The sequence below is a fragment of the Cicer arietinum genome, chromosome 1 (genome assembly GCF_000331145.2).
Source record: "Cicer arietinum cultivar CDC Frontier isolate Library 1 chromosome 1, Cicar.CDCFrontier_v2.0, whole genome shotgun sequence".
In the NCBI taxonomy this organism is placed as follows: Eukaryota; Viridiplantae; Streptophyta; class Magnoliopsida; order Fabales; family Fabaceae; genus Cicer; species Cicer arietinum.
In genome coordinates, this window is record NC_021160.2 from 2,687,380 (window position 1) to 2,711,936 (window position 24,557).

Below are 24,557 nucleotides of genomic sequence, written 5' to 3' on the forward strand. Positions count from 1 at the left end.
ACAATGTGATGCACGTTTTGGAGAAATTACTGTCACAGGGATTGCCGATATGAATTGATGGGAATATGTTTTTCTTTCCAAATAGTATTTGGGTTTGAATTTATTCCCATTGTTGTTTACTCAGTTGACAGATGAGGTTGGGTGCTTACTACTTAAGGCTCAATATGTTCAAATTTCAAGTTTAATTTATAGAAAAATTAGGCACAACAAGCTATAGGTCCCTTCAAAATTAAGAGTCTCCATGTAGACAATCTTTTAGAGAGATAAAAAAAATGTACAAATTATAAAAGCTTTGAATTATCTGTAAATTGAATATAATATATAAAAGCTAGAATTGCCCTATAATATTTTTTTCAAGAAAAGAAAAGGGATTGTGCTTATATGGGTAAAAATGAAGGGACATCATAAATTATGACTTGTATATGGCGATTGTTGCGTGAAATTTGATCTCGTTTTATAGAAATCTTGTTACATTATATTTCTCTTGGAAGATTATATTTTTTCACATACGATGTTGCAATGTTAGAATGGGAAGTGATTTGAGGGAAAACCTAATGTCCTAATGATATGGTTTTCAATTTATTAAACCGCTATCTATCCTCTTTCTACTGCTATAAAATTGATAAATTGCATTGTTCATTAATCAATAGATATTACAAGGAGGAAATACCAAGTTTGTTGCGAATCTAAGAATTTTGATCACAAATGAACCATATTGCGGCTTTTTATTTGATTCGAATTACATAAAAAACTTGCACTATCACATTGGTTAAGACATTTGATGCCCCTTCAAATATATCTCAATGACAGTTCGGTTAAAGTTGTAAAACGACATTATTAAGGAGCATTAGATTTAGCCAAACAAGGTAGAAAACATTTGTTTTGTAATAGTCTGCCAAATAAATTAAAGATGGTGAGCCATTTTTATGGTCTATAATTTCATCCGTCCAAGTATATTTAGCACACATGATGTGTGTTTTAATTCGTTCTTGAGCAAATAATCCTAACCCAATCAAAATTATATAGAGAAGTTCCATTTTCTTGCAATAAGTTACTCAAAGTCAATAGGGTCCTCATCATCTTTGAAAGCAACCAATTGAGTGATAGTCTGGATTAGCTACTTTGTCTAAAGCATAGTTAAATCACATTGAAAACCAGGGCCATCTATTCCAATATCAGGGTGAAATCAATCGTAATTTGCAGGCAAAAAAATGTTGCAGTGGTGATTGAATAAAGTAACAATCATACCTAAAGCACGGTAACAGCTCTGAGTGCTTGTACAATTTAATGCTTGAAGTTTTCACATTCAACCTACGAGAAAATCCTCTAAGGCCTAAAAAAGTAAAACTGAAATCCATGGAAAGTATGCGCAACGAACCGCACCCAAAAACAGCAATCATCCATCTAGAATTAAAAAAGGAAACAGTTTAAGAAAGTTAAACTATACACTACCACTGCAATCAGAACCAAACAACCAACATAATTAAACCATAGTAGTGTACAATTGTAATTTATAAATTGCAAAACATATATCGATACAAAACAAAATCCATCAATGCAAAGCAAGTCCAAATGACAGAAACATTACATGGCTAGTCCCCAAGCCTAAAGCCAAAGTGCAAATGATCACGAGCCTAAACAAGAAAACAGCCATGTCAAAAGAGGTGTTGCACAAAGATTGTAGAAATGTATGAAATACTTGGGAGTGACAGCAGAAAAATAGAAGGATTCAATTTGAACACATTGATCCTTTTACACAAAAATGTTCAATTCTTACAACTTAAAATAAGGCCAGCAATTATGGCATCCAAGGTATTGCTCTACAGCTCTAGATTATATAATCAGTATCAAAAATTCTGTGATGATAACTTAGAAACTTACTAATGTTTTCTCACAGCACCATACGAAAGCAGAAAAATTTCAGAAGCCACATAACATAGAAACTTTGCATCGTAGTCACAAGTTCTATGGACAATTAAGTGTATTATAGGACAGTTAATCAATATTCTTATACTGCATGCATCTGCACTCTCATTACAATACACAACATCCAGTAAATCCATTGAGCTTTAATAGAAAACCAAAACGCATGGAGTAATCGGACAATTAGTATCTAGAAATCAATCTACAAATGATAATGTGAAAATTGATTGATTCTAATTTAGGGTCTCTTATATATTCACAGCAAAATGCTCATTGACATAATAGTGTATATGAACAATTCAAAATCCCAAATGTAAAAAATTACTCAAACACCTTATTTAGAGCGCACCTACATAAAACTTTGCTTGAACCCTCTGTCATTCATCATACATCATCATTGCAATCTGGGTGAATACAATCAATCAGTATGGTCTTCAGATGATTATCTCTAAGTGAATGTTCATTTATATAAAAGGTCTAGTTATTTTGAAATATGGAATGCACAAAATAACACAATCCATATAGATCTTTTAAGATAGAGGGAGGGAGACAGATGGAGAGGTGAATTGCTCAACAGCTCAAAGTGATAGCACATTGTTAAAAGAAGTTATTGCTGACAAATTAATGTGATTGGGAAGTTCCTAAGAAATAATACCGTTGAATTGCACCATAGCCCCACATCAGTTTTTAAGAGACATGATGTTCAATATCCAATTTTACATTCAATTAATAAATCTCACATTAAATTTAGAAATTTATCCTCTTAGTAATCTACAGAAGACAAGTTCTCAAAACTTCAAAACCTAATATTTGAAATAAATCCATGTCACACCATCTTTGATGCTTGATCTTCATCTAGTCTTCTCTTGCCCTACAAAGGGGAAAAAATAACATCCTTTCATTGTGAGAGCAAGAGAGAGAGCCTAATTGTAAAAAAAAAAAATTGAAAATGTTTGAACAGTAAAATTAGTTGGTCGTATGCCCCCCAGCCCCAACATTTTCATCAAAAACACAGATTTCCCTACCCATCCAGAAAAGGTAAAAATGAAAAAGTAAAAGAAAAAAAATCATGCCAACAAGTTTAACATTTACATCAATAACAAAAAGAGCTTACATCCTCTTTCTGTGCAACAAAAGAAAGAAGAAACTAAGCCATCATATTAACAATGCATGGTGTATCAAAAATTAATTTTTTAGGGAAATCTACAAATATTAATAGAATATGTAGGGTTCACATAACATATAATCCATTGCATTTGGCTACACGTCTGATCAATTAATAAATTATTTAAGTTAGCAAGATGACAAACAAAAACATTTTAGCCCCTATATTCTAGACAGTAAATCTTCCATCAAATGAAGAAAGCAAAACACACGGACAATTAGATTCACCCAGTAATTTCATTTGTAACTCTCACATAAAATAGGCAATGATAGGCACACAATGATGATGCATAAATAGTTCTAATAGAAGCATAGAGAATTGAATACCTTCAGGAGTCCAACCGTAAGAGTGGCGAGAGACTGAGAGCATTGAAGTCAACAATGCGGAAGCTGTTGCAGTGTGATAAGGAAGCAACGATTCCACGCCGCAACTCATCTCCACCGGTAATCTACCACAAAATTTTAATCAAAATCGAGTGAACTGAAATTAGGTTATCATGTTTACTCATAACAACACGTGCGTACACACACACAAGGTTTTTGAAGTTGAAAGCTGTTACCTGGAAATGCGATTAGAAATTGAGCTTTGCTTTGGGATCTGAAACATTGATCGTGTAGGTCTAGCTCTGCCTCCGGCGGCCAGATTCGACGTACTTGCTGCGCGAGAAGCGGCGGAGCGAAGGAAACATCTGACGGCGGACATCGTGGAGGGGCGAGCACCGGAGGTTTTGGTGGGTGGGGTTTTTGTATTTCTTCATTTCCGATTTTTTTGATTCGTAGGGTTGGGACAATGGGCTATGGGCTTGAATTTTCTTACTGGACTTATGTGGGCCCAATAATATGGTAGAAATAGTCCAATTTGTTTTTTTAAACAGCTTGTTGGAGGATTCACAATGGAGATCTCCCATGTAAGTGCTTACATGTGTGCAATCAATATACATTATTTATTTATAATTTTTTTTTAATATTAGTACTTAACGAACACTTAACTTTTCTAACTCAACAATCTATATAATTATTACATTTCAAAAATTCATTTATTTTAAAATTATTTATTGAAAGTATGGTTGACACTAGTGTAAATTGTGAAAAAAAAAGTACTAATGCCTCATTTATTGCAGCTTCTAATGGTACTACAGGTTATGTTTGAGCTGCAAATCAATCAAGTAGAAAGAGAATAATGCAATTGCTTAACAACAATTACATAAATTTAAAGAGAAATGATGATATCTCTAGTGATTAGGTTGATCCTAATCCATAATTAGGTTTTATTTAGATGGTTGAGGTTCCGTTTGAATTTTAAAAATTGAATTACCAATAAGAAAATATAATTTTAATAATTATAAATTATTTCAAAATATTTTATTTTTATCAAATTAAATATAAAAAACTCAAATTATTTTATTTAATTTTATCAAGTAAATTATAAATAACATCTAAATAGAACTTTAAATTAATACTAAAGTTTTAACTATTTAAAAAGAGAGACAGAGTGTGAGAAAAAAATGTAAATAAAAGAAAAAAAATATGAGAAAAAACAATTTCGTTTTATTTCTAAGTAAAAATAAATAAATTGGATTCTAATAATTTAGCTCAGCTTGCACAGGATGATTACTGGTTGTGTTGGTTAACCATGCATGAGGCATGAGAGAGAGACTATTTGATTTGAAGACACACTGAAGTGATAGGGTGCATCTTTTAGCTTCAAAGAGACCCTTTGTTCCTAACTCCATGTTGCTTCTACATTATGGCCCAACAAATTATAGATCTTCAATAAACCCTATTTGTTGTCACTGACCAACAACTAAAAAATGTCTCATAATTATCTAGGGTGTTTAATTCAAAGGTTGTCCATATGCGTACCTTAGGTTTTTGTAGTAATACAATTGATGATAATGATTAGGATATGTCTCCTTGCAAAAGATTGTATAGTGATTCGTAATAAATAAGCATATGCTATTAAGTACCTCCCTAAAGCTAATTCGGTAGGAAATAAAGAGGATTAGGAGAATAAAGAATAGTATATGCTATTAAATACCTCACTAAAGCCAATTCGGTAGAAAACAAAGAGTCTAAAAAATTCAAAGAAAAGAGTTGATAAAACTAGAACGCACGAGAATGTACAATGCCATTTTCAAGGCTAAACAGTTTGTAAAAAATAAAAATAAAATTTATTAAATGGGCTACAAACAAAGAATAGAGAGAAGATGTTTAATTTGGTACTCTTGGATTAGCATCCAAATTTATGACATTACAATGAATGTCTTTATTTAGTTTAATGCTAAAATTGATACTATTAAGAATAATAATAAAAATATGTAAATAAAAGAGTTTAATTTTATTCATAGTCATGTTAAAGAATTTACATTGTTAATATATTATAAATTATGAGTTAACAAAATTATAAATTATCTTATGTATAGCTTTTAATGTTGCTATAATAAAATCATTTTTTTAATTATCTAACAATTATAATTAATTAATAATTTAAAAAACTTTACGTTTATCTTACGAATCATTTAAAATATCAAAAATGAAATTAAAAGTAACCTATTATTTTATTAGGATTAAATAGGCTTTTAGTTTTTTTTTTTATAGAGTTTCAAATGTTTATTTTTATTTGCTGTAAATTTTTCTGACCTTTAGTCTTCACGTTATTTGAAATCTTTTTTTATGTACTTCAATACTTGTAGTCTTTGCTTTTAAATCAAGTTGTGTATATATGTTTTAGAATTTTTGAATAGATTTTTGCCATAATAAATGTTTCTCTTCAAAAAAATTAATTTTTTAACATAAATTTAATTCAATATAAATTTTAAGTATCAAAAGCTAAAAAATAAATAAAGTTTAAACTTAAAAATAAAACTTTAGACTCATTTTAAAGGAATTGAAAACTTATTCAATATTCTCTCTCTATAAATATTATATTCAAATATTTGAACTAAATCATAGTTACAAGGAATTTAAGAAAGCTACAACCAGTAATAATGCGCCAAAAACTAGTTGAAATAAGTAGAAATAGCAACAACATAATTATGAATTCTTAATTTCAAAACATATTAAAGATGAGTTATTCTTGTATGGTCACAAAGACCAAATGTATAGTAAATACATACATAAAAGAGACTTTTTTAAACACTAACAAAAGATAAAATCAAATTTTTATTAAAAAAAATATCTCTTTTGTGTATGTTCAAGAATTATACATTTGATTTTGTGACAGTACAATATGTACTCATTAATCATATATCCTAGTTCCTTGAACTTTTCTTACTCTTTGTAAACTTTAATAGTGTATCAAGTACTAAGGGTATGCAAATGGCTCTAGAAATGTCTCTTCCTTGTTGTACTTTGGAACCATGAGAACAAGAACCTTTTTCTAATTTCCTGTTCCTTTCTTCAAACCTTAATGGTGTTGGGAAGTACAAGCGTCCTCTGTCACGTCCTGTTCTAAATCCAATTAGCTGTGCAAGGGATACACTGTTGTCTTGGAAGAATGATGCTGTGGACTGGTTGTTTCAATAGAAGAAGAAGAAGTAGAATAAACTGTAAGCACAAGACAAGTTTACAAGCGTCTAATACTCACTTTTTACTTCAATACTTCATAAAAACATTAATTAATTATTTCACATTTGTGAAAAATTTCATGTTTTCACTTTTAACTGCAATATTGTCTGTTTTTTTTTTAAGTCCATCTATTATAACTTTTTTTTTTTGTAAAGATAAATACATCAAAGTGAAAATAACTTTTATTTTTAAGTTTCTATCTATTATAACTAAAGACAAACTCTAAGGTGTTTGAGAGGTATCCTCTATCATTATTATGCCAAAAGTTTCAAACAATTATCATAGCCACTCGTCTCAATGTTTTTGGAGGTCATGTTCGAATATAAAAATTGACTTCCAAAAATCACAAAACCTTAATATTAAGATTCAAGATTAGTATTTAATGATGGGTGGTGGTTCCCGGTAGGCTGTAACCGCTCTCTCTCAAAGATTCAAAGTGGTGGGAATAAGGTGTAAATATAAAATTTTAGGTTCATCTTACAAAATTAAGATATCAACGCAATTTTTCAAAGGTTAGGATATACTATAAAAAAAATTAGGACCTCCATAATTGGGCCCATGTGCTAATGTTTTGGTTGCACATGTCGATAGCCGACCTTGATCATAGCATGTAAATGTAATTTTGATGGCAACAAGTTAAATATTTTTTTGACAAAATGATGAAATAAATGTCATCTTCTTATGATTCTTTTCCTAGAAATTAAGTTGTCGATAGTTTCGTTAGTACTAGAAGTGCAGTTGCCTTTTGACAATTGGTGATGAAACAAACTATTGATGTTATCAACAAATAATACTTTTCTTCTTAAGTGGTATTCATTCAATGCAATTAGTAAAAAACATTATTAAGATGTTTAGTATCACCGTGAATTTGTCAGAATCACGGTGAACCACTGTGATTTTACAAAAACTACGAGTTATAAATTTTGCAAAATCAAAGCTGCTTAGTGTGATTCTGAAAAATCTACCTTAATACCAAATATACACTATGTCAAACCAGTGATAAGAAAGGAATAAGAAAACATCACCTCAGTATCAAGGTTAGAGGTTGAAAATGATGAGAAACTAGTGCATGGCATTGGCATGTGCAATTGATATGGTTCCACTGATGAAGCTGCTGGGAGGGATTCCGCAACTCTAAGTCTCATATTCAAGAAGCTAAGCCCAAGTGGCCATCCAATAAGCATTTCATCATTCTGAAAGACCAAAAAACAATGTTGACTGATCCAAGAAAAGTTAAGGAAAAAAGAATGTGCTGAATGAAGAAGTTGCAGTGATGTTTCTATTGAAAAGATATAAAGTCAGTAGTAGTGAAATATGGAAGGTACCATTGCTGTTTAACTGGTGTGAAAATGCAAAGCTAGCAGAACCTAAAAAGTATGAAAAATATTTTCCAAGAGGGTTTTGCAATAATGAAGTGTAGCCTAAAAAAGTTGTATATTAAAATTTATAAGGGTCCAGTTGGTAAGATATTTTGTGTGATTGTGTCTATATATATCAATGTTAACTGACGTTTGAAAGAGTTTTAAGCTGGAGGTATTGGATTCGATTTCGAAAACTAACATAATCTAACTTATTAACACTTGTCTACACAAAAAAATATCAAGGTTAAGACAACTCTTGCAGTTCACTTCACAATAAATTCAATCACAAATTAATCCTTGTTCCTATACTCATTTAAAGAACCTTTGAAACTTGTGGTTTTACAAGTCTAATTGTACCAACCACTTTAATTGTTTGTTTCTCCTAGTTATACTTGTTATTTTAATCAGCATTACTTCTAATGAGGCTTCTTATCCACTCTAAAATGATAAAAAAAAAAAAAAAAATTACTCAAAACCATTAATTAGGTGAAACAGACACTGATGGTTGTTGAACTGTCAACAATAATAATTAGAAAATGATTGGTGTTTAAGTTTTAACAAAAGGTTAAACTTATATTCTTATGATTCAATGGTTTGTATAGGTTCATTCATCTAGATATTTTTCAAATGAATTTCTCTACAATAAAATTACCACGCAGTTATACACGATAATTGATCTCAACCATTGATTAGAGATCAGATGGTTTAGATTATATAATTTGTAAATTAATGTTACAGTCTCAACCTTTGACTTAAAATCGGATGATCTGTGATGCAGTTAAAGCAAGAAATCCAAATGCAAGTGAACCCTGCTCCTACTTGTGTGAACTCAGCTCCTACTTTTGCTCAAAATGAACAACCTATCCTAGCTATATAATAACACTAAGGTACTAAAATTATCAAATAATGATCATTTAGATAGGGGACCAGTATTGTTTTTTTACCCCATTTTCTGTACTACATTGAAAAAAAGAGGACATGTTGATATTATTAATAGGACTGATATGTCAGTTCAAGTTACATTACATTCTTAGAATCTAGTCAGGACAACAAACACTGATGAGTTTTAATGAAATGTTAATTCATTATTATGTGACTACCGATTTAACAACAACTACTACTATTATTATGATCCTCCAAACAAATCTCACTAATGGGGTCTTTTCTTTTATATCAGTCCATTTGAAAAATACAAAATTTATACATATTATACAATTTTTTCCTTCTATGTCACTCCATTAGGAAAATACAAATCTGGTTGATGTTAATCAAACAACTAGGATTTCGCAGTAGGAGATGGAGGGGCTTAAGAGGATTGTAGTCCAAATTTGCATATTATGTTTAAATTATCTTAATTGAATTTATCTACGGATATAAGTAATTTTGAGTGAACTTATAGAAATAATAACACATTCATAAGTTGTTCTCAACTGATTTTCATATGGTCTTTGATACTATTTAAGAAAACAATTTATAATTTACAAGAAAACAATTTTAATTATTTAATTTTTCTTTTATAGAAATAATTTATATATAAACATTTATATAATAAACTTTGATGCTGTAAGTAAGTTGTTGATTCAAAAATGCAAGATTACTTTAGGAAAATTACTTAAAAAGCTTGTTAATGTTTTTTCTAACAAGGAAAAAAAAGCATGTTAATATTAACTCTTAGAAATAATATCAAACACAGATAATAGGAGAAATTCATTTCACATTTCATAAAATCAGACATGCAAGACTAACAATAATCAAACATGCCAGCACAACATAGAAAGGAGGAATTCAATTCACATTTCACACAATTAAGTTATAACATAAAGCATGAAAAAAATATCTTGACATTTATGGATCAATAGCATTAAATCAACCAAAAAAAAAGTCTTGATCTTTCACCGACAAAACAGTAAAACATCTAATACTAAACCAGCTAAAAAGAGAGAGTGGAATGAAAGAGGACAAGAGAAGGTGAATGCCAAAAGAAAATGGAGAAAGAATGGAAAAGTCAAGCATGGAATTATTACCTCTGCAACCATGGTGTCTCTGCTTCCCTCAGAAAATGATGATCACAGAGAAAAATAATAAAACATATGTTTTGGAGAAACCGATGGTGAATTTATTTACGTGTCTCCTAACATGTGTTCTTCTTTAAACATTATACATTTAAGAGTATGGTCCCACTTGAACCGCAAAATATTTAGTTCAAAGATAAGATGAGCCAAGTTTTTTTTTGGTCCCTATGTTCCAAATTTTGACTAGTAAATTTTAGACTAACTTATGATTAACCAATTGTGCTTGTGCAGTTGAAAAAGTGTTCACACTTGCTGTGATTTGAGTTTAAATTTGAAATTCTACGGTTGATAAATTATATGTAAATTTTTAGTTAAATTGATACTTTTCTATTCTCAAACTGTGTATAAAGTGTGTCTCTGTTAATTTAATTTTTTATTTATGAAAAAATAGTAGCTTATGATTAGAAGATGTTAGTTTGATGTTGTTATTGGTAAGTGGCATAAGAGAAGTGTTGTAATTCTTTATTGGACATTTTAGTGTGCAGGTGTCTTTTGGGTTTATTGGAGAAGTAGCTTTCAAAACGGTTGGAATTTATTAGTGTAAGTGTTGGATTTTGTAAGCAGTTTCTATCACCATATTGATTGTTGAATATTGAATAAATTATTAATACGTTACTATACTGTACTGTAATTCTGTAAATGAGTTTTTACGGTCTATTGATAAATCAAAGGTTTTAACATAATTATTTTTGAATTAATAAATTAACAATTATTTTTATAAATAAAAAATCTATTGTACTTCCAAAAAAATCATTTGATAAAAAAAATATTATTTTATTGTTTATAAATGTTATACTATTTTTCTTTAAAATATTTAAAATTAATTATTATTATTAATAATAAATTAAAAAATTCTAAATATTATTTCGCGCATATTTTAGTGAAAGTTACTTAGGTATTATAATTTTTTAAATAATATTAAAAATATTCTTATTAATTAATTATAATAACTAATAATTTAAAGACGAATTGTACTGATAGACGTGTCATTGACTATATAACACATAAATCCTCTTACTGTTATAATTAGTGATAGCAAATCGATTTCTAACATGCAACTAAAAATCATGTCTAGAATTAAACAGTTATACAAAGCTGAAATTTTATAAAAGGATAAAAGTTTAATGTAATTTGATCCTTATAAAATTTGCAAATCATAAAAGTACATTGTTATAGCCAACCAAAAAACTGTCATAACTATATGTAGAGCTATCAAAATGGTGTGGTCTATTAGCTCACATTATAGGTCATCAGATTGTAAAAAAGTTGATCCAAAAATAAAAATCTTTTCTAGTCCAATCCAATTGATCAAGTTTACAAATGGGTCGGGTCGGGCTAACCCTCAAGACTTCGGGCTGCCCCATTTTTTCAAAGAAAATATTGGACTAATTTTTGAAATAATACTATAAAAGGTAGTAATAACTCTATAGTTTGAACTATTTTGCAAAAATTGGTGTAGTTGATGGGGCACAAAAATGAAAATGTATTAGTTGTGAGAATCCGTATTCATATGTTGGGCACCACTCATTTAACACATGTATGTATAAATGCCATTCAATTCCAAAAATATCATGACGTGGGGTCATTGTTAGATGCTAAAGCAACTTTGTTGAAACTTAAAATTTTAATAAGGCAAACATAGATTCACTTTCTAGAAACATTATCAAACATCATCTTCCATTAAACTATTAAACTATTATGAGTGTGTGAGTTTTTAGTAATATTTACCATTTTATATATATAAAAATATTATATGTCATTTAAAACTCATTATTATCATAAAACTTTATCTTGATTCATATGTTAAAATATCTATGATGAGTTTCAATTCTTTAAATATAATTTCATTATTAACATTATGAGAACTATCATATTTTTATGTAAAAAAAAAAAAGAATTATGATATATTATAAAGTTTCTATTAACTCCTTTGATTTTGATGAATACTAATAATACACCATCAAACTCATTCATTGACTAAATTTTATACAAGTTTCACTAAATTATATGGATCGCAAATAAATTTAATGAAAATCATATGAATTTAAACTAATAAAAAAACATGTATTAAAGAGTGTGTTGTTGATATTATTTTGAAGTCTTTCAATGTCAAACAAAAGCCAAAAATCTTCTCAATGTGCTAATCTATTCAAATTAACATTCTATGAAATGAATCAATTGTTTATAATTGATACTAAAATACTCATTAACGAACCTAATGTTTTAATGTGTGCATTGAAATAAGTTTTATTAAGAGTGGTTTTTATATGAATTGAAGTTGTGTGTTGTGTGTTGTGTGTAATTAGAGTTAGTAGTTGCATCATCCTATTGAAAAAGTGATAAAGGATTAAAGTATGACTAGACAATAAGAGAAAAGTCCAATAAAAATAATCAGTAAAACTTAATTCAGTTAATAATGTAGATAATATTAGATTGAATATTTTTTTGTGATAACTGAACTTTGCATTTGTGAATTGAACAATGGTATTTTCAATTCACATAAAAAAGCCAAATAAAAATAGATTCTGAACAAAAATGTAGTGTTTTAAGTATTCTTAGTCTTAGAATTTTTTTTTAAGGAACCGAAAATTCTTTTTTGTTGAAGTTTGAGAGGCCTAGACTTTGTTTTTGGCGGAATAGGCCTAGTCTTTTGTAAACTAAAACACTGGGCTATAAATGAGCATCTCAAACTAAAACTTTAACCCATAAGATTTGCGACTATTTGTGTAAAATCTACTACTACACCTATTTGACCATTTTTTTGATCATTTGTACATATTGCTAGATAAACACTTAAAATCAACCTTGAAACACGGGCTTGAACCCTCTCAATCTTTCTCAGTATATCATTGGTATTATATTAATCCAACAAAGGAAAGATTAAAAAGCACAACTATTAAAAGAAACACATCATAACAAAAACACCATGAAAAATCTCTTGCATGCAGAAAATTGAACAATATTGACAATGGCGGTGTGACCCTCTTATTTGTTGAAATTTAATTATGAGTGGTTAGTCCCACATTGATTAGGAATGGAAGAAATATTGAATATATAAGAAGAATGATTCATAAACCTAATGCCTTAAGATTTTGGGTTGAGATGTGGTGTTTAAATCTCTTAAGAATATCATTTTTTATGACGAATTATTTTAAAAAGTGAACAAAGGTGAGAGTTTTAACTTGACCCATGTAATATGATGGTATCACAAGTGATCTACCTAATTCCCAATAATTAATGGGTCTCCATATTCATAAATTTACCCTGCCTATAGTTGTTAAGCATCTATAACTATCCCAAATAATTTGGTGACAAGTTAGATGGCTTTTAACAGATGGAGATGTTAAGTGTTTTAGGTTGCCCGTTAATTCATATGAAACCTAACACTTTTAAATTTCATACATGTGCTCACTCTCTTTTAATTTGAATTAAACTAGTTCATTTCATAGTCAACCGGATGTTAGGTAACAATTTTATACTCTAAAATAACATTTTTATGTATAGTATTTGAAACTCATTCGATAAAAAATTTAAATCGGATATATGGTTTGTTAAGTTATTTTCAAGTTTTACTTTAATCATTTAAGTTTTGTTCATGTTATTTTAGTTTTTTAAATTTTAATTACAAATATTTTGATTCACCAAATTATTTTTGTCTATTTTAGTCTCTTAAATTACAAAATATTAAATACTTTGATGTCTTCTGCTACAAACATTAAATAATAATTTTTCTAATAGTGAACAACATTGTAACACAAGAAATCAAAGTGTTTATATTTTTTTAATTTGACCAAAATATTTGATGTTTATAACTTAAAGGAACTAAAACAGAATAAAAATAACTAAAAAGACCAAAATGTTTGACATATATAACTTAAGGACCAAAATAAAACGAACAAAAATTAAAGTAAATTCTAAAATTAAGATCAAAAGTGTAATTTATCCTAATAAAAGATTGTAGCAACATAACTCTTAAGATCAAAAAGCGATATTATTAAGTTGGATTTTGTCCAAATTTCAAGCTAAAATATAAATTAATTATGATAAAATTTACCATCGTTTCTAAAATGAAAAAAAAAAATTGCATCATTTCATTTACTTAAGCGTGAATTTGAATGGATAATACTTAATTTTTCTGCTCAATATTTGTGAGTTTTGCTGTTTTTTTGAATAACCGGCAAAAATTTGGTTAAAATAAAACCACTTTCTGGAATAAATAAATGAGAATTTGTGACAAAATAAATAAATAGGAATCTATTGATATCTGGGAGACAATTAAATAATTTAGCGTGAATCACGGAGAAGTATTGAGTGTTGACCAATTGAATTGTTTGAATGCTTGATTTGTATTTCGTTTGAAAATGGTACAAGTAGACACTCAATAATTTATGGTACAAAATAAACCAATTAATTTGTATTTCGTTTGAATCAATTATAAATAATTTTAACTTTTTTTTTATTTCAATTATTTTATTGGACTGTATCGTACTTCTCAAGATCATACCAAATCATTTTTGTTAAATAAAATTACTGTGCTATATAGTGTGATTCTACCAAATTCACTGCTAATTCAAACCTATATATAGTATATGTTCTCTCACACTATTGTATCTCTTAATTTTTATTGGTAGAAAAGTAAGACAATTTGATTAACAATGTGATTTTGAAAATTATTTCTCGAATCCTTTTTTACTCTCCACTGAATTTGCACTGCTTTTCTTTGAAAGAGAAAAATGTATAACTCATTGAAAATGGGAAAATAAAAGAAAACCATAAACAAGAAACAAATCAAACAATTTCACATTACACAACTTATATATAGATTATAAGCAAAAATTATTCATGCTCTTGTACTTCATGCCTTTCTATATCTAATTCATACCAGAGACATTGCAAGACCATATAGAATTACATCTAAGTTAAAAAAAAACCCTTCTTATATAGTATAATTAATTAGCCAATATATCTTTTAGGTACCTTTCTGTTTTGAACATTTTTTCAATGCAAAGTACATTAAAACATAGAACACACATATAAAAAACACTCAAAAGTAAAGTGAATTTTTCACTTTGCTAATGAAAAAACCAAATTTTCATGGCTCAAATTCATTTTGTTCATCTTCAAACTCCTCTTGGTTCTTGTAAGCATTGTAGCTGCCATGCTTATTATGGTTATAGTACTCATTGTTGTTATCATAGTTATTACCTCTGTTGTTGTACCTGTTGTTTGCGTTCATTCCTCTAAATGAATCACTATAGAATGTTGGATTGTTGTTTTTCTCATAGTTTACATCATAGAAATATTTTCCACCTTCTAAAAATCTTGTGTCACTCATTCCTTGCTTCTCACCATTGTACCTGTTATTAGCAGCATGATAATGATTATTGTTGGTGTGGAATGATCTTTCACTGGCAGCATTGTTGTTGTTGTTGTAGTAATTTTGATCGTTGTTCTGTTTTTCAACCATGGAGTTGTATTCTTCATCAGTGAACTCATTTTGGTTATTCTCAAAAGTGTCCTTGTTGTAATACTTTGTGTTATATGCATCATTATTGTAGTACTTGTTGTTGTATTTGTTGGTGTCTTCAAATTGAGTCTTGGAAGGATGGTAAGTGGCAGTGGTGGTGGAAGGAAGTTGATCAGAGTCATCATGGCCATATAAGCCATAACTATTTTCAGTCTCAGGAATGAAATGTGGTTGTTGTTGGTCTGGTTTGTTTGTAATTGGTTCTTCTTTGTTGGGAATTTCTGTCTCTTTGTTGTTGTTGGAATGTGTGACTTTGCTGAAGAATTGGCTGTCTCTGGCAGTAATTTGGAGAGCAAACAAAAGGGTTGTCAAGAAAAGGAAAGAGATGTAGTTTGAAAAGGGAGCCATAGTGGAAGATGGTTTTGGAGTAGGTATAGTGATGCAAAGGTGTGATTGCCACAAGTGTCTTTATATAGAGCACCTTAAACATTTTCTTCCCTCACTCCTTTAAATTTTTTTCCACACATTAGGTGTGCAAGTGTGTAATTGGAGTTAAGTTGGATGATTGTGGTCCCTCCTTTTACAAGAGTAACTTTTGCTTATTTAAATGGGTATTAATTTCTCACTGTCCTTTTATGTGATTAAAAATTCATTTTTTATAGGTTTTTTTTTGTTTAAGGTAATCTTCTTTGAGAAATTGTTAAAAATTTAATTTAAATATCTATTTTGTTGTTGTTGAAATTCAAATAGTAATTGGAAGACTAATTCCTTCTACTAAAATCAACATGATTTAGAAAAAAAAATTGATTTATTAAAAAAAAAAAACCAATTCGCATTTTTTTAATATATATCATCAAGGACTCTTTGTGGAAAGCCACATCATTTTAAATTGCTAATTTACTTGTAGAAAAGTTGTTATTGGATTCGTAGATTTCTTTTAGCCATATCCAATCCAAAGATAGCTAAGCATTTAATGAGAGTGTAACATTTTTTCTTTGTTGCAAGCAAAGCCACATTGTTGATTGGTAGTTGCACCATAGATAGATAACATTGCAACCATTGCATTCATAGGTGGGGTAGTTTTGCTGTTGATGGATTCAAGTCCAAAAAAGCTTTTCTATCCAATTTACTTTCATATCCAGCGGCTCATTAATTATCACACCAAAGTATATTAATGGTGCTATCAAATGTCATAAAGGTTGTCTAAAACTATAGGAGTGCCCAACTCTATTCATTTTAGAAGTTATGGTTTTTTTTAACAAATATGAAATTGGCTCATCCAAATGTACAGTACTCCATCCTTTCCTATTTATAAATAAGTAAAAGTGTATCGATTAAAATAATTTTACTTATAAATAAAAATAGTGATAGAATAGTTTAAAAAATTGCATAATGACAAAAGTTTTGATTTTTTAGAAAACGATTTTTTCTTTTATAAAATGAGAAGTTAGTAAATTTATAAATGATATAGTAACACTCATAATTGATCATAAATATGCATATAATATCAATCACTAATTTATTTGTTTATCAAACACGCATGATTGAAATTGTTCACTCTAATATCCAAAGTGAGTTGATCACTTTAAAGAATAATAGCTATGTAGTTATATGTTTTTGAAGAAGTTTTATCTTTTTTTTAGTACTTTTTAGATTTTTTCTATCAGATATAATCATATTTTAGATATGTTTGTACACTAAATTTAAGTACTTATTCTAGTCAAAATTCAAACTTTTGTTAGTCTTAGTGTAAAATTTAATCTCTTCTACCAAATTCAACTCGTTGCTCGAAGAAGCTTTATCTTTAAAACTTCTAGTATTTACAAAATTTGTTATAATAATTTAAACAAAATCATTTTAATTTAGACAAAAACTACACTTTACAGCTTCAAAAAATCATGTAATTTTTTAATCACACCGCTCATCGAAACATGCACCAACCATATGTGATGTACACGGTACACTTGACCTATTGACTAGTTAAATTAATTAGTATAGTTGCAAAAATTAGCTTTCATATTTAGTCTTTTGGAGCATAGTCATCCAATGATAATGATGAGTTAGGAAGAAGATTAGGGTAGAAGAGTAGAATGAAAAGTAGAGGAAGATGGGAACAGGCATGGCGAGTAATTATGCGCGGATTGAGGGAGTTGGTGGGACATCAAAAATTAACGACATTTTTGTGCACACAACAACATGTGGCCTCCATGCCTTTGTATAATATACGGTATTCAAATCATCCTTTGTCAAATTGCATATATTATGTCCCTTATTTATTTATTAAGGCCATTTAAATCTTTCACTTTGGTGCATGCCATTACTCTTATTATTAGGATCTTAATATTGCTGAAAAAAATGATCTTAAAATTACTTCAAAATGCGACAAATTAAGATGGACTCCTTAACATAAATAAAAAATAATTTAGGATTAGGCTTTACAAGTAGGATATACTATCATTCTGCAAATCTAAGAGCCTCTCTGCACGGTTGTTTACTTGGCACATGCCGATTTTTTTTTTACCTTATGGAGTGTTACTAAATTTGTTGGAGTTGAATTTAACACTAATAAATTATGAAATTTATCATGTAATTTGTAGGACACTTTTAAATAAGTTTTTAAGATTATGAATATATTTAAATACATCTATAATTTTGTAAAATGTTATTTACCGCCATCGTTTTGTCAAATAAAATTATTAAGTTGGTCTCTATTTCTAATCATTTATTATTAACCATATTTTTATATTTAATAATTTATTATCAATTTAATTCTTAAATACAATAATATTAGTCAATAGAGTTTGACATAAAAGATAGATGCGAGTATATTTGACAAAGTCAAATGATGTATTTGAAATAATAGTAATCTCAATTATCTAATTGGTGGTTTGTTTAATTTAGCTTATTTGTCTTTAGGACATAAACTGTGTTGCTAAGTAGTAGTAGTACCAACAACACTATGTTTATGGTACTACAATTGTTTGTTAGCCATGGCAGCTACTTTTGGCCACCCAACCCATGTGAAAGTGAGTAGGGAGCGGTAATGCTACTAAATTTTGTTGATGTAGGTAATAACTAAAGGAGCAGGTAAGCAACCTAAGCTAGTTGGGGATCAACATCTAGCCGAATTCATTGCATTACTCTTAATCTTAAACAACAACAAAGAAAATTGTCTTGCATCTTATAGGTGGGATTTCCAACATTAAATAAATTTTGTATTTTAGTTTATTTTCCATCTAAGGTGAAGAAAATAATGATTAAAAAATATAAATAGTATCAAAAACCTTATAATTTATAATGTTGGATGTCAATTTTTGTGTCTACTAATTTTTTTCCAAAAGTTATTAATTAAGATAATCCAAGAGATAGATAGAGTTCGAAGGATTTAGGGTGTGTTCAGTGGATTCATAATTCTGTGACAGCATTCACTCTATCATATATTCTAGTATTTTAGATTTCAAATTTAATATTTTAAATTTAAAAAAATGAAATTTATAGTAAAAATTAAAATGTACAGTTTTAATTGAACGTCAAACAATCTAAGAAGCAAAAAATTCAAGTCAAAGAAGCTTTCGTGTAACATTTAAATGCCAATCCGTCCCTATCTCTAGTATTTGAACAAAAATTATCAACATATCAACCAAACATAATAAAATCACACATCGTACTAATATAAATGTTAATTAGATTTTTTATTTATTTCTCAGCCGACTAAATTTGAATTAGTAATAAATTTGTTTCTCCTAAACATAAGAGAGTTAATACCCAAATAATAATAATAATAATAATAATAATAATAATAATAATAATAATAATAATAATAATAATAATAATAATAATAATAATAATAATAATAATAATAATAATAATACCTTAGTCAATCTTACTATAATCAAGCAATTTAGTGGTAATTATCCAAAATCCTAACAAAATATAAAAAAATCCATACCCTAGGATGAGATATCTAAAGGAAATCGTGGAGGAATTGCAACGTTGTATTGTATGGTTGAATATATGAAAAAATCGTGTAGGTAAAATAATAATAATAATAATAATAATAATAATAATAATAATAATAATAATAATAATAATAAAACCTTATGATGGAAATTGAGGATAGAAAGTTATCATCAATCAAGATAATAAAATGGATTCCATATCATAAGAGACAACAGCAAAAAATTGGGTATTAAAATAGGTAAAAGAGGATTAACATTTGTGCCAAGTGGTTTCCTAGCAAACCTCTTCCTAACATAAGCCTTTCTTTGTTCCTTTCCCCACTGTGCTTCCTCAACACCCTCAGCAAGAATCAATGGTGGGGGTTGCTGAAATGGACACTTAGATCTCCAAGAAGTTTGAGGAAGACCCATTGTGAATACCCTTTTGAGGAAGAATGAGAATTCCCATTTTTTGAGAAGAGATGGATTTGAGCAGAGGATTGGTGGGTAGTCCCAATTGAGGTAGCATGGGATTTGTTTGGCAATGAAGAATTGAGAGTGGAGAGTTGGTGTGGTTGTCGGGTTTGTTAGGATGTGTGTTAAGGCTTGGAGTCTCTGCTCCCATGTTGTATCTTCCATGGTCATTATATTAGAGAAAAGCTAAGGTTATCAAATGAGGCTAAGATTCGCATAAATAAAGTTCAGATCAAATTTTGACGTGTATACGTGTTAACATCTATCACCTTCCATTGTACAAAAAGAGTTTTTGAAATTCCATCTTTTTTTGAAAAAAGAAAAAAGAAAAAAAGCAGAAATTAGACATTTCAAGATCAAACTATCTTTTATAAGAATAAATTTAACAAAAATATCCGCTATATGATTAATTTTTCTGTATAGATAAGATAATTTAAAGTAATTATTAAACTTTGCAAATACCTCTTTAAGATTAAAGACACTGCTAATCTTTATATATATATAGTTCAAAATTATGCAAGTATCAGTATGATCATGAACTCCTTCAAAATAAGTGTATATATATAACTAAAATTGGTGTAAATCTACATAAACTTAAGTCGATCTTACAATATATTTTAAAATGTATAAAAATTGATTTACTTTTTTGTAAACAATTTTTTTTTCTAAAACTATTTTTGTTTAAACACTTCATAATCTAGTGTATTTTGAAAGTCGTCTATTAACTATTTGTTTTCTTAAACTCTAACTTTTGATGAATCTCATTTAGATTGACTTTCTAATTATTGCTTATCATTTAAGCTCCAAATTGATTTTAATTATCAAGTATTTGCCAATTAAACATGAACAATTGAACATTATTATATTATCTATTAAAATTGACTAAATTAGAATTTTAATATATTTATCTATTTAATTTTAATCTCAGTAATTAAATAAGTTATTTCTATAATTAAAATTGAAATTTAATTAAAATTTTAATTAAAATAATAACAAAAAGCGCAATTTCAAAATAAATTAAAAAGATATAACTTAAAAATTTAATAATGTTAAATCTAAAATATAGTAAACTCATTCATAATTGACAGATCATTCAACTATTGATGATTGAATTTGATAGTACTAATATATGTTAATTTTCAAATGTACCATAAAAGTTCCTTTATTTAAATTATGAAATTAAATTATCATATGTGAAAATTCAATACACAATTCTACACAGAAACTGTTCTTGATACAAAAGCCTTGTATGCACTTCAGTTAATTCCCCTATCTATCGAACCAATTTATTTCTTTCCATCTTTTAGTTTTAGAATTAGTTTTATAGCACAGGTAAGTTAGTACTAATGCTTATAGCATGTTATTTAGGAGCTTTCGAGAGAGTTATATACAGGCAAAAGTTTGAATCCATGACAATATGATTAGCACTATGGAGATGAATTAAATTCACACTGAAAAGTATTCTCGGGTGCTGCTACCATACAAGATCAAAACTACATTTGTCCACTATCACTGAGAAATGAGAAACGTATAACATGTACATCATCAGTGTTGGAACTTAGAGAGTTGCAGATGTCAGTCACTATAGAAACAGTATGAAGACAATTCTGGTCGGAAAAAAAAATCTTGCCTGACCAATAATTTATGGTTTACGATGAAAGCAACAACCAGGCACTCATTAATGGAAAGGTGATTACAGCAGATGCCTGAAAACATGTACATATGATCAAAGAATGATACTGCAAGTTTATAAAAAACTGTCAAATCCTAGAAATCTAAAACATTTAGATTTGATAACTAAATTGAAAGCTTTAAGCTTACCAAGATGAAAACTAATTCATCATTTGCAAGAGATGCAGTCAATTCATTTTTCTTCATCAGATCTTTTATGAAACCTTGAAGCTACAGATGCAATTACGTGTTAAAATTAAGAAAACGTTGTTGCTGCACAGACACTATTTCTTAAAAGAGGAATGTCTTACAATGATAAAACAATAAAACTAAGAGTCCCACAATGTATTCCCATAACATCTTATAAGTATGTACTATTAATATACTACAGAAATGCAAAATTTGGGCCGGTTGGGGTAGTTGAGTTTTTAGTTTGGAAGTCAATTTCAAAACCAAAACTTGTTTAGGTAAAATGGGACTGAGTTCGTTTTTTACTTAATTTCACAACAATTTTTCCTTAAAACTCAATAAAAAAAATTTATTTTATAATTCTTGTTTTAGTTTTAAAATTAACACGTTAACATAAGTAGACATAATCACCACTCCAACGGATTGACCACAATTTCCAACCACCAATATCACTGCCATCACCTCCGACTACCGCCAACAGCACCAGCCACCAACATCTAACAACTGTCGCCACCACCACCGTCTATGACCACCGCCATCTATGACTACCGACCACCCACCTCCAACCACCACCACCATCTCTCACCACTGACTACCAACCTCCGACCACCGCTAACACCACCAATCACCCACCTTTAACAACTGCCTCCACCATCTATGGCCACTGTCTTCACCTCCAACCACCATTTGAATTATTTTAAAATAACCATTTAATAATATTTTTATTTTTTCATTTTTAATTATTTTGACGTGTCAATATTTTCTTATATTTGGTGAATTTATAATGAGACATGGTAAAGAGAGTGATTCAATTCAAATGAAATAAAAACTGAATTAAGAATTGAAATTGAAAACTCAACAAACACTAGTTTGAATTTTTGAAAATTTCATAACATAAAACCACAAACCACCTCGAACGGGGCCTTAGATATTTAGAATGCATGGTACTGGAATAGTAATATCAGAAACCAAGTGATATTGTGAAGCTTTAAAATAAAATATCAAATTTCCACATAAAGAGTTCATCCTATTCTAATGCATGAATAGACAACCTTTTCTTTCACATATCTATCAAATATTAACCAAAAACAATTTCTCATGCAGACCTGATGGTGATACTTTTTGGTCATTGAAGAGTATCTCTTCAAGTGGTCCATAGCCTTTGAGATTGGTGAGCTTACTATAGTCCTTTCACCAAATACAAATGATTCCAGTGTCCGAAGATCAGCTTGGAGGTTGTGGATAAACTATGCAACAAACAATGATATGAAAAAGAGCATGAGAAATTATGATTCATAACATATATAGACGTTCTCGAGCTGAACAATTAAATTACCTTCAAGAATGTGCATCTTGTGAAGCTCGCTTGCCTTCGAGCCTTTACAGTCCTCATCTTTGCACAAAAAGAGAGTAAAATGACAAGCTCAAAAAACACATGTAAACTTGTTAAGGTTTCGAAAAAAATTATGTAGTAGAGAATAAACTTTACATACTTTGGTAATGTGAAGAGCCTGCTCAAGATGCTGAACTTGAATCCACTGTTCAGTCACAATGCCACTCATCTGAATGGAAAAGATAAATAACATCAACTAATGCAAGGATCTACAAACTATCTCAACCATGCCTCAAATATATGAATAGAAAAAAATGTTAAATTGCATATAAGGTAAACAAATTCATTGTTGGGCATTTATAATAGCTGAAACCTTTGTGAGCTACAATATAGTATACATTAAATCAAAACAAATTATATATCCTTCTAAACAGAGATTCTTGCTATATGGATACTTGTTCTTTCATTTGATGCACCATGCTTGCCAATGCTTATTGGTTAGCTAGAAAATGTCAAGTTACAAATCTCTTTTTACACTACACCATAGTTAGTTTATGCACAATCCACTATTTTTCCTTATACTACACTCTTTAAGCTCAATGACTCCTACTCAAAGAACACAGTACTAACAATATGTGACATAAATCCCCCTGTAGAAAAAATGATACAATACCTAGCTCTGTAAACCAAATTAATGTTGGAGCATAACCAAGATTATCTAAGAACGATCAATTATTTTGGAGAATATTTTTTACTTCCTAGGAAGAATACTTGCAAAGTTGCAATTGTTCTCTGAATACTAAAAGCACTTTTCACACATCCTCACTCTACAGTTGTTGTGAGAAATCATTCATTTCTGTAACATGCACAAAGGATTTTGAATTCCCCTCACTATATTTATATACCAATATCACAGTAACCACTTTAACCAAAATGTGTAGAACACAATATCAGTTCATATATGAAGAAAGAGATAGCACAGACAACACATAAACCTTTTCAACTCTTGAAGCAACCTCTTCCAGTCTGTTTTCATTATCTTCCGCTTTAGATTTTAAAATATGGAGATCAAAGTTGTTCCTTCTCAAGGCAGACCAAAGAAGTTGTACCTATGTATTTCCACACCTATTTCTCAAATCAGTTGAACTTTCAATTAAATCCAGAAAATAAATTATTACTGTTATACAAACAACCAAGAGAAGTAACAAGGAATTAAAATACCTCTTCCTCCAGAGCTTTAAGCCGTGTCTCGCTATGCAATGAATCATCCTGCAAGATAGATCAATAATTTGTTCTCAAACAATGAAGCACAAACACAAATAGCAGATTTGATATTAACACCACTACCTAGACACTGATAAGAATTTAAGAAAATGAAAATGATTTAATATAGTCTCA

General features: G+C 29.1%; 5 protein-coding genes across 27 annotated transcripts in view; all 5 read right to left on the reverse strand.

Annotated features, from left to right (window-relative positions):
• Positions 1-1,142: 1,142 nt before the first annotated feature.
• LOC101505154 (protein NUCLEAR FUSION DEFECTIVE 6, mitochondrial-like) lies at positions 1,143-3,853 on the reverse strand. Of its 23 annotated transcripts, none has more exons than XR_012163705.1 (6): positions 3,648-3,853; positions 3,415-3,536; positions 2,756-2,794; positions 2,277-2,327; positions 1,589-1,634; positions 1,143-1,404 (listed from the first exon to the last, which is right to left on the reverse strand). XR_012163705.1 is itself a non-coding variant. In XM_073370356.1 (4 exons), exons 1-3 carry the CDS (start codon positions 3,788-3,790, stop codon positions 2,775-2,777), a joined length of 285 nt encoding a protein of 94 aa, XP_073226457.1. In that variant the 5' UTR covers positions 3,791-3,853; the 3' UTR covers positions 1,143-1,404; positions 2,756-2,774. The 23 variants fall into 23 exon arrangements, 9 of the variants coding, with proteins under 9 accessions (XP_073226457.1, XP_004485827.1, XP_012571500.1 ...); XR_012163703.1 differs by having other exon boundaries at positions 2,273-2,327; XR_012163709.1 differs by lacking the exon at positions 2,277-2,327.
• Positions 3,854-5,974: 2,121 nt separating this feature from the next.
• Positions 5,975-10,196, reverse strand: LOC101511791 (uncharacterized). The gene is made up of 3 exons (XM_012718142.3): positions 10,040-10,196; positions 7,680-7,847; positions 5,975-6,596 (listed from the first exon to the last, which is right to left on the reverse strand). The coding sequence occupies exons 1-3, from the start codon at positions 10,049-10,051 to the stop codon at positions 6,339-6,341; spliced, it is 438 nt and encodes a 145-aa protein (XP_012573596.1). The 5' UTR covers positions 10,052-10,196; the 3' UTR covers positions 5,975-6,338.
• A 4,670-nt stretch (positions 10,197-14,866) lies between these two features.
• On the reverse strand, positions 14,867-16,008 carry LOC101508259 (uncharacterized). The gene has a single exon (XM_004485772.4). It carries the CDS (start codon positions 15,960-15,962, stop codon positions 15,180-15,182), a length of 783 nt encoding a protein of 260 aa, XP_004485829.1. The 5' UTR covers positions 15,963-16,008; the 3' UTR covers positions 14,867-15,179.
• Positions 16,009-19,664: 3,656 nt separating this feature from the next.
• Positions 19,665-20,217, reverse strand: LOC101508580 (uncharacterized). The gene has a single exon (XM_004485773.4). It carries the CDS (start codon positions 20,135-20,137, stop codon positions 19,685-19,687), a length of 453 nt encoding a protein of 150 aa, XP_004485830.1. The 5' UTR covers positions 20,138-20,217; the 3' UTR covers positions 19,665-19,684.
• Positions 20,218-21,366: 1,149 nt separating this feature from the next.
• LOC101508896 (uncharacterized) overlaps positions 21,367-24,557 on the reverse strand; it is a 4,271-nt gene continuing 1,080 nt past the window's right edge. Inside the window, exons 3-9 of the mRNA XM_004485774.4 lie at positions 24,381-24,428; positions 24,155-24,268; positions 23,320-23,388; positions 23,163-23,219; positions 22,933-23,073; positions 21,788-21,868; positions 21,367-21,672 (exon numbers count right to left, since the gene is read on the reverse strand). Coding sequence (XP_004485831.1) covers positions 21,616-21,672; positions 21,788-21,868; positions 22,933-23,073; positions 23,163-23,219; positions 23,320-23,388; positions 24,155-24,268; positions 24,381-24,428 — 567 coding nt within the window. The 3' untranslated portion in view covers positions 21,367-21,615. The remainder of the gene's footprint in view (positions 21,673-21,787; positions 21,869-22,932; positions 23,074-23,162; positions 23,220-23,319; positions 23,389-24,154; positions 24,269-24,380; positions 24,429-24,557) is intronic.

Excerpts from the sequence above, each read along its gene's own strand:
- LOC101505154 (XM_073370356.1), bottom strand. The coding sequence starts at position 3,790 with ATGTCCGCCGTCAGATGTTTCCTTCGCTCCGCCGCTTCTCGCGCAGCA. Across the intron at positions 3,537-3,647 it reads ATTTCTAATCGCATTTCCAG|ATTACCGGTGGAGATGAGTT; the intron begins GTAACAGCTTTC and ends ATTTTGTGGTAG. Across the intron at positions 2,795-3,414 it reads TTACGGTTGGACTCCTGAAG|GGCAAGAGAAGACTAGATGA; the intron begins GTATTCAATTCT and ends TCCCCTTTGTAG.
- LOC101511791 (XM_012718142.3), bottom strand. Across the intron at positions 6,597-7,679 it reads CCTCTAACCTTGATACTGAG|TCCACAGCATCATTCTTCCA; the intron begins GTGATGTTTTCT and ends TGAAACAACCAG.
- LOC101508259 (XM_004485772.4), bottom strand. The coding sequence starts at position 15,962 with ATGGCTCCCTTTTCAAACTACATCTCTTTCCTTTTCTTGACAACCCTT.
- LOC101508580 (XM_004485773.4), bottom strand. The coding sequence starts at position 20,137 with ATGACCATGGAAGATACAACATGGGAGCAGAGACTCCAAGCCTTAACA.